Source organism: Coregonus lavaretus (genome assembly GCF_964263955.1).
Source record: "Coregonus lavaretus genome assembly, chromosome: 15".
In the NCBI taxonomy this organism is placed as follows: domain Eukaryota; kingdom Metazoa; phylum Chordata; class Actinopteri; order Salmoniformes; family Salmonidae; genus Coregonus; species Coregonus lavaretus.
Genome location: NC_140002.1, coordinates 38,856,284 through 38,871,236, shown reverse-complemented (window position 1 = coordinate 38,871,236; position 14,953 = coordinate 38,856,284). Strand labels below are relative to the sequence as shown.

General features: G+C 42.0%; 1 protein-coding gene across 1 annotated transcript; it reads right to left on the bottom strand.

Moving 5' to 3' along the window:
• Nucleotides 1–90: 90 nt before the first annotated feature.
• LOC311142488 (nuclear RNA export factor 1-like) lies at nucleotides 91–13,456 on the bottom strand. Its single transcript, XM_084178140.1, has 21 exons — nucleotides 13,259–13,456; nucleotides 12,374–12,605; nucleotides 12,123–12,270; nucleotides 11,940–12,023; nucleotides 11,689–11,793; nucleotides 9,536–9,616; nucleotides 7,958–8,027; nucleotides 7,751–7,839; nucleotides 7,561–7,668; nucleotides 7,232–7,341; nucleotides 4,196–4,232; nucleotides 3,957–4,028; nucleotides 3,788–3,843; nucleotides 3,406–3,513; nucleotides 3,229–3,287; nucleotides 2,887–3,002; nucleotides 2,747–2,789; nucleotides 2,554–2,626; nucleotides 1,498–1,680; nucleotides 417–477; nucleotides 91–262 (listed from the first exon to the last, which is right to left on the bottom strand). The coding sequence occupies exons 1-21, from the start codon at nucleotides 13,290–13,292 to the stop codon at nucleotides 224–226; spliced, it is 1,908 nt and encodes a 635-aa protein (XP_084034266.1). The 5' UTR covers nucleotides 13,293–13,456; the 3' UTR covers nucleotides 91–223.
• Nucleotides 13,457–14,953: the final 1,497 nt, after the last annotated feature.

Genomic DNA, 14,953 nt, shown 5'->3' with positions numbered 1-14,953 from the left:
CTTTAAGTAAAAGGCATGGCAGTTAATTTGAATCCTTGTAAGGTTATCGAATGGTTTGTGCAATCAACAATAAGGCAAAATGACTACAAGCAGACTTGAATACGTTTAATTATAAGAATTACACAGATGAAGGATATCCTTGTTATATTGTAATCATGGAGGGGAATTATATAAGGAAATAACAATAGTGACAATAATTAAAAAGTTCCACAATCATTCCTATTCACTTTATGAAAGCGACATCTGGGATCTTCCCATGAGCCTGAGGAGAAACAGAACAGAAGTTTAGTATCTGAAGCCTAGAAGGGTACATAACATCCAGTCAAACTAAAGCAACACACATTGCTCCCTTAGATATACTAGGATGAAAATGTGGATCTATGAATATTTATAGAGTAATATGAGGACTCATTTACCTTGAGGTCTGTGTAGACCTGCCCTGCTCGGTTGAAATCCCACTCATTGTCCTGCAGGCATCTGAAATACATTGATCAAGTAAGTTAAAACCCCCCACAAAAAAACAAATTAAACTGCAGTACTTCCCACCCCAACCCCACCCCCCCACCACTACATTTGTCGTCACACAGGACCACGTGCTGACACAGAAAAATCACGGGCCGGCAGACTACGAGTAGGCTCCAGTTTACTCAGGCAGGATGAAAACGACTACATCGACCCTTTGCTAGGTACAGCCACTTTCACCACGATCCTTAGTTCTTTTTTGGTACCATTCAGCAACATGGCGCACCATCAGGAGTTTTCCATAGGAATACGTGGATGATGTCAGCGCAATCATTATCTACTGCTTTTAATGTCTGTCCACTCCCCGGAGCTGAAGATCCGAATCACATTCTGCGCATGTTTGTTTAGATCTACGTTACACACACATTGTGGTCACCCTTCACATTTCTCACTGTCAATTGTGAATGGTGCATATTACAGGTGAAATGTCCATCTGCATACCAACCATTTGATCTCAATCTGTTTCATGGGGATATGCTTTAGATCTTCTTGAGTTAAACAGTGTTGTTTCGAAGTAACCTAATGTTTTGAATTATGTACAGTGAGTGAATTTTAGAGCAGATGGTGTTCAACTGTAGCATAGCCTACCTGGGTTTAGTTTAATCAATGTACATATTTTGCATAGTGACACACTTGAGTTTTGGCCACATGATTACAAAAATAGGCCATTCGATCATCCTAAAATCCCATGAGTTTTTGAAATTTTTATTATATATACACACGGTTCTGTTATGTAGAATACTATCATTGTGATCTTGCAGACATTGATGCAGCTTTGATCTAACTTTATTAAACAAGCACTATTCACCAGAGTAGCCTGTTCTCTATGAGTAGAGCACAGACTGTATGTAAAGTAGAGAATCCTGCACATGCGCAGAAGATTCGGGACCTTTAGCTGTCGGGAAGAAGGTCCGGAAAAGTCGGATTCGCAGCCACTCCATAAAATCTAATGCAAGGTAACTGTTTGCCACTCACTTCTGGGACCATTCCAGGTTCATGCCGGACTTGAGAGAGAAGGCAGAGAGCATCTCTTGCTGGGGGGCTGAGAGGGTGGGGACGGGGCTGCTGGATGGGGTGGGGGCGGGTGCAACAAAGGCCCGCCGGATCTCCTCCGTCGTAGCATTGCGGACAAAAAGCTCGTCGTTAACTATGCAAAGACTGTTGAAACAAGACGAACACAAGAAAAGACGACATTGCACATTTCCGATAGTATAAAAAAAGATTACTTAGTTACAGTCAAGACAAACATCTAGCAGAGTTTTGTCAATACACTACATGACCAAAAGTATTTGGACACCTGCTCGTCAAACATTTCATTCCAAAATCACAGGCATTAATATGGAGTTGGTTCCCCCTTTGTTGCTATAACACCCTCCACTCTTCTGGGAAGGCTTTCCACTAGATGTTGGAACATTGCTGCGGGGACTTGCTTCCATTCAGCCACCATTAGTGAGGTTGGGCACTGATGTTGGGTGATTAGGCCTGGCTCGCAGTCGGCGTTCCAATTAATCCCAAAACTGTTCGATGGGATTAAGGTCAGGGCTCTGTGCAGGCCAGTCAAGTTCTTCCACACCGATCTCAACAAACCATTTCTGTATGGAACTCACTTTGTGCACAGGGGCATTGTCATGCTGAAACAGGGAAGAGCCTTCCCCAAACTGTTGCCACAAAGTTGGAAGCACAGAATAGTCTAGAATGTAATTGTATGCTGTAGCGTTAAGACTTCCCTTTACTGGAACTAAGGGGCCTAGCCCAAACCATGAAAAACAACCCCAGACCATTATTCCTCCTCCACCAAACTTTACAGTTGGGACTATGCGTTCGGGTCCAGTTCTGTGAGCTTGTGTGGCCTACCACTTCGCGGCTGAGCCGTTGTTTCTCCTAGACGTTTCCACTTCACAATAACAGCACTTACAGTTGAAAAAGATTTGAAGGGGTGTCCACATACTTTTGTCCTCATACTTTTGTTTATATAGTATATTGGAGGAACTATCGCTATGCTTGTGGTCTGGTACAAATGTCAAGGCCTACCTTGTCCCTCCAGCCGGCACTGTGATGAACACCCGAGAGAAAGCTCTGACAGAGTCTCTGGATTTACCTTCAACTGGGGTGAAAAAAAATACATGGTTAATGACTTTTTTGCTAATGAAAATGTATGTGGGAAACATCAGAAAACAGTATACTTTTGCACTATAATACATTTGAAAAGTTCAAAAAAACATACCTTCTTTGAACACTCCAGTGACTGTGAATGACAGTAACGTGTTCTGTAAAAGTAGAGAGAGAGAGAGATTGAAGCTATGAAATCAAGGATGGTCATGGGCTTTGCATGTGAGTTGATGGTTAGAAGTGAATTCTACTCACGGTGAAGGTGTTGACGTCCACATTTAGAGATGCAGTGTCATGGTGCGTTTTAGGCAGTTCGTTCAGGAAAGCCACCACATTCAGACGGGTGTGCTTCAGTAAGCGGAATCGTGTGGCTGAAAGAACGGGGCAAGAGGATTTATTTAAGAACAAAGATGTTACGCTCTCAATGTAGTCTTCTTTTACTTTTTGTGTACATGAGTGAACACTCATGGTAACTTTCACAACCAAGAGGTTTACTTTATTCAGAGACTAAATTCGCACTGTAAGAGATGACATAATGACATCAACCATCACTTCTCAAAACTTTGAACTAGAGAATCAGAAGAGAGCGAGACTCACTGGGATCTTTGAGCTTTTTTAGGTTGCGAGTGTCTTTATGGTAATCTCCAAGACTGCACCTAGAGACAGTGACTGACTATGTTAGAAACAGGTGACAAATAGGTGATGCTGAGTGACTGTTTATAATACACTGTTTATGCATGCTGCTGGAGACATTAACGACTAGCCGAGGGGTACCTGGAGGGGTTCTGCATGGTGATGGCCATGCTCAAGGAGAAGGTTGCTCCATCATGGTAGGCATCTAACAAAGGTTGTCTGTCCCCGGAATCATACACACTGTAGTATCTAAAAGATAAGTTACATTAGAAGAAACATACAACTTACATTTCCAATCAGTACAGATAGATATTCTACCTATTGCAGATCAATGAGTCTTATTTTAAAGAATAAACCAAATGACATCAAATCATGCTGCCCTTTTCTTATAACCATACGTGTGTGTTGTAGTGAGTCAGTGTTTTGGGTTCAGGCTTAGTGTGTAGTGTACAGTAGTAATCTGTATCTGTGGATTCAATCGTCTTTCCCTATTACACATATAAAGAGCTAAGTGCAAACTCACTGTTGTAGGAAGGCAAGGATGGGAGTCTTGATCTCTTCTGAGCAGAAGTAGCTGGGCTGTGACAGCAGAGTCAAAGGGGGAGAATTGTAAAGTAAAGAAAACCCTCCTGTTTTGACAGACGTGGTTACATCACAGCCCCTAATGATAAACAATGGGCTGTACGTATTACCTTGCAGGGCGGAAGGGCAGCAGGAGTCACCTCCACATCAAAAACTATAGGAGGGGGGAGATCCTGACCATCCTAGTGAGAGGCAGAGAGTTCAAGGAGAGAAAACAAAAACAACTAAAAGGACTATTGAAGAGTTGTAAATCCTTCACAAATACAATTATAATAATATCCAAAACGAGTAATAAATAAATAAAGACACTTTTGTGGAAAAGGAGGAAGGAAGAATTTAGAATCCTTACCAGTTTGAGAAGCCGGGGGAACCTTTCTCTCACCGTGCTGTCCGACATTCACAAAAACACAGAAGATACAGGAGACGGGAGTTAGTGCTGCTGACTAAATATAAAGACTCGGAGTCATCCCCCTCAATACTATTTAGCCACACACACGTATGCTCATGCACCCACAGCCTCATCCATGGATAATAATCTCTAATAGCTGCCCAAATGTTGATATAATCCCTGTCCAGACAATTAACTGAAATGAGGGGAGGAACTTGGCCAAAGACCAACAGACTTGATTCGTCATTATCGGGTTGGTTTGAACTTCAAACTTGATTGTTCAGGATAGACCACACCCATGCCTGATCTTGAAATAATCAGCTCTGCATATCAGTGAGAGGTACTTAATGCTACACGTCCTCATGTACTAATATGAACAGTGATACAGATAATACAGATAAATCTATGTAAAATAAATCTACGACGACAGTCCCAATTTCGCCACCCACCCCGGCACCCTTTCCTGTGGCAATGTACTCACCCCTTTGTGATACTCACCGTCCCCCCTACACGCCGAAACACACTGACACACGTTGTCTTGGAAGGGGTGGTAGGGGTAGGGTAGGGGTGTGAACGTTGGTTGTGAGCGCTCATACCAACAAGAGAAAAATCAGTGCTTTTCACACGCATAGGGGAGTGGACTGGTGATTCAGACGTGTTATGTGGCCTATGTGATTGGTAGATTCTACAATGGTGGTATTGTGGTAAAACTAAAATGTTGTACATTTGAGCAGTCCGATACACACGTCATAGAACCAAGAGAGTGAAATGGAATCTAAAGACTGCAGGGATGAGATGCAGAGGTGATGATACACTGCTGAATTACATGAAGCACAGGTATGAGGGGTTAATCCATTACATTAAGGCTGGTTAAAGTTACACCATGTCGTTTCATGTAGAAAACTACACACTCGCCATCAGTGTATTTCACCAAAGCCATAGCGATATATAGCACAGAGAGGGACTTAAGGTAACACAGAACAAGAGAGACTCGCCGTACCAAACCCCAACAGAAAAGGGGAGTTCACGAACAGCTTTGATAGATATATATAGAACAGAGAGGGATGGAGGGACACGCTAGATTTGCTTTGATAGAAGATGCAATGTCACTAGGAGTAGAACACATGTTAGTTGAGGAGACCATGTATCCCCTTCAGATGAAGAAAATACACAAATAGAAAATGAAAAGACAAACAGAAAGAGTAAGAGAGCATGGATGTTGGGCCCTGAGCACCACTACAGAGCACCATTGGAAGAAGCTCTTTGTTGCTAGTATTGATTGACGAAAGAATGCTACTGCATCTGACACAACATATTTTGTACCTGAAGAAATTATAAATTACAGTTTGGACCCCACTTCAACTTTAACATTCTGGGGGTGGTTAAACAAATAAGGCATTCAAGCAAAAGTGTTTTTCTTTGATCTTTTTAGGGAAACATGTTAAGAGCGATATCTGAGGACTTGATCAGTGAACATTGAGGTGACTGCATGTCTTTATGCCCACAGAATAAACTTTAAGAGTCATATCCTTAAAAGGAAATCAACTTCATATATTGAAATCCCACTAATCTCTCAATAAATGTATCTTTGTGTCCCTCATTTTCAAAGCCACTCCTCCTCTCTGGCTGTTACATTCTGAGGATGTGTCCACCAACTTGTAACATAAACAAGCCTTGAAGTAAAGGCATGTTAGATTTAAGGGAATTATGATAAAGCTTGTATTTGGCAACTGCTTGGCTTTTTGGAAACCTCTCTCCCTCTCCAACCCCAGGCCTGTAGAGCAAATCTTCATCTTTGTGTTCTTCTTCACTTCAATGTCTTCTTCGTTCAGCATATACTGTATGTATGTACGTGCGTGCGTACGATGTGGCCAGATGCACGGCTGTGCCTGTCTTAGGTTGTCCCGGTATCAAAGGTGGGATCTTACCCGTCATTGGCTAACCAGCCCTCTTCACTGGCCACATTTCAGGACCCGTTATAGGGGAGGATGGAAGGAGGTACCATCAGCCCAATCAGCATGTAGCACAAGCAGATAGTAAATACCATGTTTCCCATATGAATATGTAAGGAATCCTTTTCCACAATGCACACTAATTAATCCAAGCTCTTCCCAAAGTATGGATCTCAATGACTACTACGGGTCAAAATGTTGTGGTCAGTATTATCCATGATAAGTGTGTGTATGCTTGAGCGAATACCTCGACATTTAAATTATATGGATTTCCTTTTTTTATGTAAAAATGTAATATAGAGGTGTCTGTAGGGGGCACAGGGCCATCTCCACTGCAGAAAACAGATGGAAGGTAAAGATGAGCTGCAGAGTTTCAGAGAGGTAGAGAGAGACCGACAAAAAGAGCACTCAGACAGTTGAACCTGCATCTAGAACGGGGGAAGGGGTGGAGAATAATTAAAATGATAGATGTAGCCATTATCCTCAACTACACCATGTGTTAGCTGGTTAATGTTGAGTTATATGGCGTGAAGAGGTTAATGGTTTGATCATGTCAAAACTTCGGCACGTATGGACCTTAAATTAAAATAATCATAAAGGTGGCATTACATTTGAATTCTGGTGCTTCCCCACAAGCATTGAGTAGGGTATTTGTTTGATTCCAACATAAAACAAAACATTGTTGTCTAAGAACAGATGATATGAAGTCTTAACTTCTTCACCACATGTTATTGTAGTAAAGTGGGAGGGCTCAGTGAGAGGCTCTCTGATAGGATGGCCGTCACTAAGCCACTCAAGTTCTTTCAAATTTGAGCGGTGCGTTACTATTCAGTAGTACCACACCAAACATGTCCTTCCTGAATCATATAATCCATAAATAACATGTCATTTCCCACAGGACAGGAATTTTCTGAATACATTCAAGTTCCCCCCTGAAATACAGGGAATAGAGAGCTAAAGTACCCCCCCCCCCACACCATCCACCTCACAACACACTGTCAACATCATACTATTACCCACCCACCCATCCTGAGCACAGACTGACCTGATGTAAGAAGCTTGGTCCTTGAAATGGTCGCAAAGGGGATTCTTCTCCAGCCATAGCTCCACCAGCTTAAGACCCTTGATCCTATCCAGCTCCCGCTCTGTCTTTAACTGGAATGGTAGGGACAAGAAAATCTAATCAAACAGCCAGTAGCCTAATTGCTCCTCTGAAGAACTTACAGAGAGAAAACTCCCTAGTCCCCTAGAGCAGTCAATTTACTAAATTAATGACGTGGATAACTGAAAAGCAATGAGACTTTGTGCAGTCCCAGTAAAGATCAGTGTCTGAGTAACAACCCATTGTACCACAACCAGACCCGGTCTCCTCACCTCGTTATGAGAAAGATTGAGTGTCTTCAGGTTTGGAACCTTGTTGACCAGCTCTGACAGGTCATCCAGCCTAAACAGCTTGTTGTTGCTGATGTTTAGACAAACAAGCTGTGGAAGGAAACGAGAAGGGATCAGTGGAGAGGAAAGCATCCATATTGTATCATTATTCAGCTACAAGGAAGGACCATACCTCTGGAATGTTCTCCTCAATTATCTTAATAACAGCGTGCATGGAGTTCTTTCTGTTCAACGTCACATCAATGTTCTGGGAAACCAGGTCTGTGAAAATCAGGGAAGCGTAGGAGTGTTAGACGGCACTACTAGAATACATGTCATATAATGCAAATGTACAGTGAAAAATGTTTGATGTGACTAACTGCTCTTGCCGTCTACTTACCTGGGTCTATCCGGATGTTGTTCAAGTCCAGGGCTTGTTGAGAGCCATCAAAGCGTTTAGCCATGCATTGCTAATGAGGGAAAGAGGGTTTTAATAGACATTCAGCCATACATCTCTCTATACAGTGAGGGAAAAAAGTATTTGATCCCCTGCTGATTTTGTACGTTTGCCCACTGACAAAGACATGATCAGTCTATAATTTTAATGGTAGGTTTATTTAAACAGTGAGAGAAAGATCTTGCAGATCTTCTCCAAGTCATTAAGGTTTCGAGGCTGACGTTTGGCAACTCGAACCTTCAGCTCCCTCCACAGATTTTCTATGGGATTAAGGTCTGGAGACTGGCTAGGCCACTCCAGGACCTTAATGTGCTTCTTCTTGAGCCACTCCTTTGTTACCTTGGCCGTGTGTTTTGGGTCATTGTCATGCTGGAATACCCATCCACGACCCATTTTCAATGCCCTGCCTGAGGGAAGGAGGTTCTCACCCAATATTTGACGGTACATGGCCCCGTCCATCGTCCCTTTGATGCGATGAAGTTGTCCTGTCCCCTTAGCAGAAAAACACCCCCAAAGCATAATGTTTCCACCTCCATGTTTGACGGTGGGGATGGTGTTCTTGGGGTCATAGGCAGCATTCCTCCTCCTCCAAACACGGCGAGTTGAGTTGATGCCAAAGAGCTCCATTTTGGTCTCATCTGACCACAACACTTTCACCCAGTTCTCCTCTGAATCATTCAGATGTTCATTGGCAAACTTCAGACGGGCCTGTATATGTGCTTTCTTGAGCAGGGGGACCTTGCGGGCGCTGCAGGATTTCAGTCCTTCACGGCGTAGTGTGTTACCAATTGTTTTCTTGGTGACTATGGTCCCAGCTGCCTTGAGATCATTGACAAGATTCTCCTGTGTAGTTCTGGGCTGATTCCTCACCATTCTCATGATCATTGCAACTTCACAAGGTGAGATCTTGCATGGAGCCCCAGGCCGAGGGAGATTGACAGGTCTTTTGTGTTTCTTCCATTTGCGAATAATCGCACCAACTGTTGTCACCTTCTCACCAAGCTGCTTGGCGATGGTCTTGTAGCCCATTCCAGCCTTGTGTAGGTCTACAATCTTGTCCCTGACATCCTTGGAGAGCTCTTTGATCTTGGCCATGGTGGAGAGTTTGGAATCTGATTGATGTATTGCTTCTGTGGACAAGTGTCTTTTATACAGGTAACAAACTGAGATTAGGAGCACTCCCATTAAGAGTGTGCTCCTAATCTCAGCTCGTTACCTGTATAAAAGACACCTGGGAGCCAGAAATCTTTCTGATTGAGAGGGGGTGAAATACTTATTTCCCTCATTAAAATGCAAATCAATTTATAACATTTTTGACATGCGTTTTTCTGGATTTTTTTTGTTGTTATTCTGTCTCTGACTGTTCAAATAAACCTACCATTAAAATTATAGACTGATAATTTCTTTGTCAGTGGGCAAACGTTCAAATAAATTTTTTTCCCTGACTGTACATAATAATATACTGTTATTAAAACCATCACTCCATCTCCTATTTGTTAACAGCTGGTCTCCTTGTCTTACCTTTAGGTGCTCCAGATCAGCTGGCTTTAGTTCAGACTGAAGAAAGGAGGGTGGAGGACAGGGATTCATCAGTACAGTCACCTGGAAAAGATGGAGGAGTGAATGGCATGTTTTCTAATGAGTATCCCCAAGGGGAAATGGTTATGTCCTTGAATTCCAATTGGAAGCCCTAATCATTAACCACCGCTTGACCCCTTCTCAAGATCCTATTGATGATCCTTACGGATTTGCCATCCTCAAACCATTAACCCTGGCCCCAGCCTGGTTGCTTAAAGGCTCAATGCAGCTGTTTTTATATCAATATAAAATAATTTCTGGGTAACAATTAAGTCCCGTACTGTAATAATCTCCATTAAAATGGGCAAAAATAGCCTTTGAGCAAAAAACTATTTCTCAAGCAATAATTTTGCTAGGACTGTCTGGGAGTGGTCTGAGTGGGGAAAACTGAAAACTAGACGTTATTGGCAGAGGTTTGGAACTCTTTGTTATTGGTCTTAGAGCCAATTTACCGCATGGTGATGTCACCATGGAAAGCCGAAAACTCCCACCCATGCAAACCTGCTGATTAGAAATAATATAATATGCCATTTAGCAGACGCTTTTATCCAAAGCGACTTACAGTCATGCGTGCATCATTTTTTTTTTGGTGTAAAGAAAGTTATTTGTGGATTGTATTTTCAACTAGCAACTATCTGAAAATAACACTGATGTTGTTGTTTTTATCACACTTTTACAGTGTTAGTTTCATCAGCTGTTGGTGTACAATATGATATAAAACTAGGGCTGTCCCCGACTAAAATAGGAAGTCGTCTGTTCTTTCGACCAATCGATTGGTTAAAAAAAATGTTACTTTTTTCCATATATACACACACCCTGTGTTTTAATAAAATCAACTATATGCATTGAGCTTACGGTTTGATGAAATAAGACAAATACCTCAAGAGGGCGCCAGAGATCTAGATAACCAGAAGAAGAAAAACGTAACCTGACCCAATTATTCTCCTCCCGCTCCTGCTGGCTTTAGCAGATTCTGCATTTATGCTCCTGAAGTTGCCGGTATAGGCTACACGAGGAGTCGGCAACCATTCTCATGTGGAATGCCAATTCATCTTACCATTTCTACCGATATGCGTGCCAGTTATGGTGTTCAGACAATGACTAAATCGACAAAACTCGTAAATGAAATGAAATAAACCAAAACTTGTTTCTCACAAGTGTAGAATAGGTTGTGCACTCTGCAAACAATGTGTCCACTACAACAATGATAACGGGAAGACTGGAATAATAATATTGAATGCATTCACAGAAATTACCGTAACCAAAGTAACAAACATTGTAGATTAGAAATTATAGGAATTAACGGTAAATGTACTACTGGTGATATATGTAATGGGGAATTGAATACACCAACAATCAAACAAACAATTCACACAATTAAGTTATAAAACAATGAACGTGCACAAATTGGCAGGAGAGAGCACATTCTGGAGAGAAGTGCATTGTGCATCTGGGCGCAGGGTCAATCCGACATCTGCATTGGCCATGCAGCATTTACAGCGATACGGCCTCAGCAGAAGTCAGGGCCTTCATACAGTGCAGAGCTGTTGTCAAGGAAGTGAGTTTGTGTTTTCTACAGGATGTACCGCCCCCACCTACCATCAACCAATCATGTCAATGCAGAGTTATACAGAGCACTCTGCATTGTTACAACATTTGGGAGGCGCATGGCGATGCGGTACAGAGCTTGATTTGGCCTCTGCATGCCTCTGGGGGCTCCGCAATTGCTTCACACCCTCCGTATGGAGCCTCCGACCACATCTTCAGATCAAGCATAAATTGTCTTTTAGTCTAGGCCTCCGCAATGGATTAGTTCACTGAGATGGGTGCAAATATATGTTACTGCTCGACTAAAACAATCTCGGTCGACTAACAGCCTAATGACCAAACAATCGACCAGTCTACTAATTGGGGGTCAGCCCTATATTAAACACAGGAAATAGGAATAGAATTGACTGCACTGGGCCTTTAATTTAAAAATTCTGCTGACATAATTCATGTTTTCATGTTTGGTTCCCAGTCTGCCAAAATGTCCCACTTAACACTAATTGATAAAACTGGCAGAGGTCAGTTTTGTGGAAGGAAAAAAATTGTACCTTGTAGCCTTCTTTGTCTGTGATCTTCCGTGATACCTTTAACAAGGCATTCGCAGTGGAGTAATCGTCAATATAGAACTGTGCTCGGTTGCCCTCTACTTGGTACTTTGGAAAACAGAGGTGTAGAAAGAGAATGTCGTTTAGGTTATATTAAAAACAATCAAATTAAACTATTTCAGGGGACAAGGGAATTAATCTATTTCTGGACTAGCTTGACTAACCAAAAGAGCCATTAGGCAGTGGTCACTTACATGTAATGGGGTGAAGGGCATGGGGCAGATATTCCGCAGAGCTGTTATCAGCCAGTCTTTGTCATATTTCTTTCCATAGGGGACCTGTAAGAGTCACAATTTAGCATTGGTTAATTACAATCCAATCGATGACAGCTTAGTAAATCAGTAAAGCCACCTAATTCATTCACAATGTTGACTCACAAACATCTTGAACCACGTCTTGCGGCCATCTCCACCTCCATCCCCTCCTCTGTTATTACCACGACCCCTGTGACCTCCTCCACCACCACCTCTGCAGCCACGGTCAAAGCGGTCGTCACCACGGCGATTCGGCCTTCCATAAGGGTTACTGGCAAGGTAAAAACCATGAGAGGGTTAAAGGATAACTTCCAAGATAAAATCTATAAACATGTTAAATTAAATATTCTCCATAATTTGCATGGCAAACCCACAATCTGTGTTGGGAGGACCCATCTTGGGAATTGCTGTCCGTCATTGCCACGTCTCCATCCTCATCGTCGAATCTCGCTCTGGGTCCCGGGCCGCCACTGCCTTTTTGGCCACCACGATGTCTTGGTCTTGTCCCTGGTCCTCCTGGCCCCTGGTCACTATACATATGGGCCCTGAAAGGGCCCCTGCCTTTGCGGTTGCGAAACGTTTGTCCTCCAACTCTGTCATCGTGATCTGATGGACAAAGTCACCACAAGGAGTTTTTGTTTTTACAGAATAAATACTTCAACAAAGTTACAGCAATTAGCTTGGTAATGGCCCATATTTGTTGTCATCTTCGTTTGTTAGCGCTTCTGCCATACATGCATGATATCTAATGCACTCTGTTAATACGCAAACACGTTCAGACTTGCAGCCACGTTACGATGTAGTTAGCTAGCTATGAAATTACTCAACGTTGCTGTTGGCTAGCTAACTAGTTACCTAACATTACTTCTGTCACACAAGAGGTGGTAATGTTAGCTAGCCAGATAGCTATGCTGTCACCGCGTGTGTATCAGCACGCGCGCCATGGGTCCAGAGTAAAAATCATGTGCTACCTAATTTATAAACCACAACTAGCTGGCTAGTTAGCTACAGTATCTAGTTACTTTCTGCGGCTAACCCCATAGCTCGCTAACTTCTTTATGTAGCTAGTTAACTAACTACTTACTTATCAATTCATAGATAGTGTCAACTACGAGTTATCTAATACAGAACACGTTTCATATTATGAAAAAACTTTAGCTGGCAAGGAAGAACATTGTTGTTTACATGTTTGTTAGCTAACGTTAGTTAGCTAAGCCACAACAGCTAGCTAACGCGTTAGCTAACTAACCTAAACGTACCGTTGTAGTAACGTGAATCGTCAGCTGTTGACATAATCAGGAACCGAACACACACTTAACACGAAGGTGTAACTCCAATAATACTGGGTATTGTTACTTATATATGTAGCTAAAGCAAATTCGACGTTATCATCCGTAGCTAGCAAGGACATTCGCTTTGTTCGTAGCATGCGATGTATGGGCCCGCAGTCTGAGCATGTGCATTGGATTCGAACTCCCCTTGCTCACAACACTCTCTGATAATGACGTCATGAACACTTATTTCTCAAACATTTTGAAAAGTTCTCACACATGTTCATGATATGTCTTCAATATATGTATTATGTGTGTGTGTGTGTGTCGTCCTCTGATGTTGGATCTCACACTGATCTCAATGTGTGCATTTCTTATTTTTTGTTCCGTAGCAGGCCTACGTGGGCCCGTATTCATAAAGCATTTCAGAGTATGTGTTTGGCTGGCCTAGGATCCGTTTGGCCTTTAGATTATAATGAATGGAAAGGGGGTAGCTGATCATAGATCAGCACCCCTACTCTGAGACGTTTTGTTAATACGGGTCATGGTCCCAGATCTGTTAGTGCTCTTGCCAACTCCATTGCTCAGTGTCAAATCATTTTTTTTTGTAGTCAACAGGTGCACATTATGACCAATCGATGGGTTATAGCAGGGTTCTTCAATTCCGGTCCTGGAGGGCCGAAACACTTCTGTTTTTTATTTCTACCTGGTAGTTAATTGCACTCACCTGGTGTCCCAGGTCTGAATTAGCCCCTGATTAGAAGGAGAGGATGAAAAACAGAGGTGTTTCGGCCCTCCAGGACCGGAATTGAAGAACCCTGGGTTATAGGATACTGTAAGCCAGAGGCTGCTTCTTCAGTGGTGGAAAAAGTACCCAATTGTCATACTTGAGTAAAAGTAAAGATACCTTAATAGGAAATGACTCAAGTAAAAGTCTAAAAGTATTTGGTTTTACATATACTTAAGTATCAAAAGTAAAAGTACAAACCATTTCAAATTCCTTATATTAAGCAAACCAGAATGCACAATTGTTCGTGTTTTTTAAATTTACAATTAGCCAGGGGCACACTCCAACACTCAGAAACAAAGAATTTGTGTTTAGTGAGTCACCAGATCAGAGGCAGTAGAGATGACCAGGGATGTTCTCTTGATAAGTGCGTGAATTGGTCAATTTCTGTCCTGCTAAGCATTCAAAATGTAACGAGTACTTTTGGGTGTCAGGGAATATATACGGAGTAAGAAGTACAACATTTTCTTTAGGAATGTAGTGATGTAAAAGTTGTCAAAATCTAAATAGTAAAGTACAGATACCCCCAAAAACTACTTAAGTAGTACTTTAAAGTATTTTTACTTAAGCACTTTAAACCACTGGCTTCTTTCAACATTGGTGTGAACTGGGTACAAAGAAAACCCTGTCATATAAACACATTTCAAATCAAAAGCCAGGAAGTTACAGAGCAAGATAACTGTTTATCATGCTGGAATAACAATACAGACTACCTTCCTACTGCTAGGACAAAATTAACTAGAACTACTTCACCTTAAAATAACCTCAGATGTGTTATCTATCCTTAACATACAGATGTATACATCAGCTTAATTTTACCTGATTAATAAAGATTGAATGTATTCACATTTTGTGCACAGCATTTATTAAGTTGGGCAATAAAGCTTAAATAACAT

What these genes read in the sequence shown, in the direction of transcription:
- LOC311142488 (XM_084178140.1), bottom strand. Translation starts at nt 13,292, where the DNA reads ATGTCAACAGCTGACGATTCACGTTACTACAACG. An exon ending in CTGATCTGGAGCACCTAAAG is followed by an intron (nt 8,028 to 9,535) that starts GTAAGACAAGGA and finishes TTCCCTCATTAG; the next exon opens with CAATGCATGGCTAAACGCTT. An exon ending in TCCCCCGGCTTCTCAAACTG is followed by an intron (nt 4,029 to 4,195) that starts GTAAGGATTCTA and finishes GCCTCTCACTAG; the next exon opens with GATGGTCAGGATCTCCCCCC.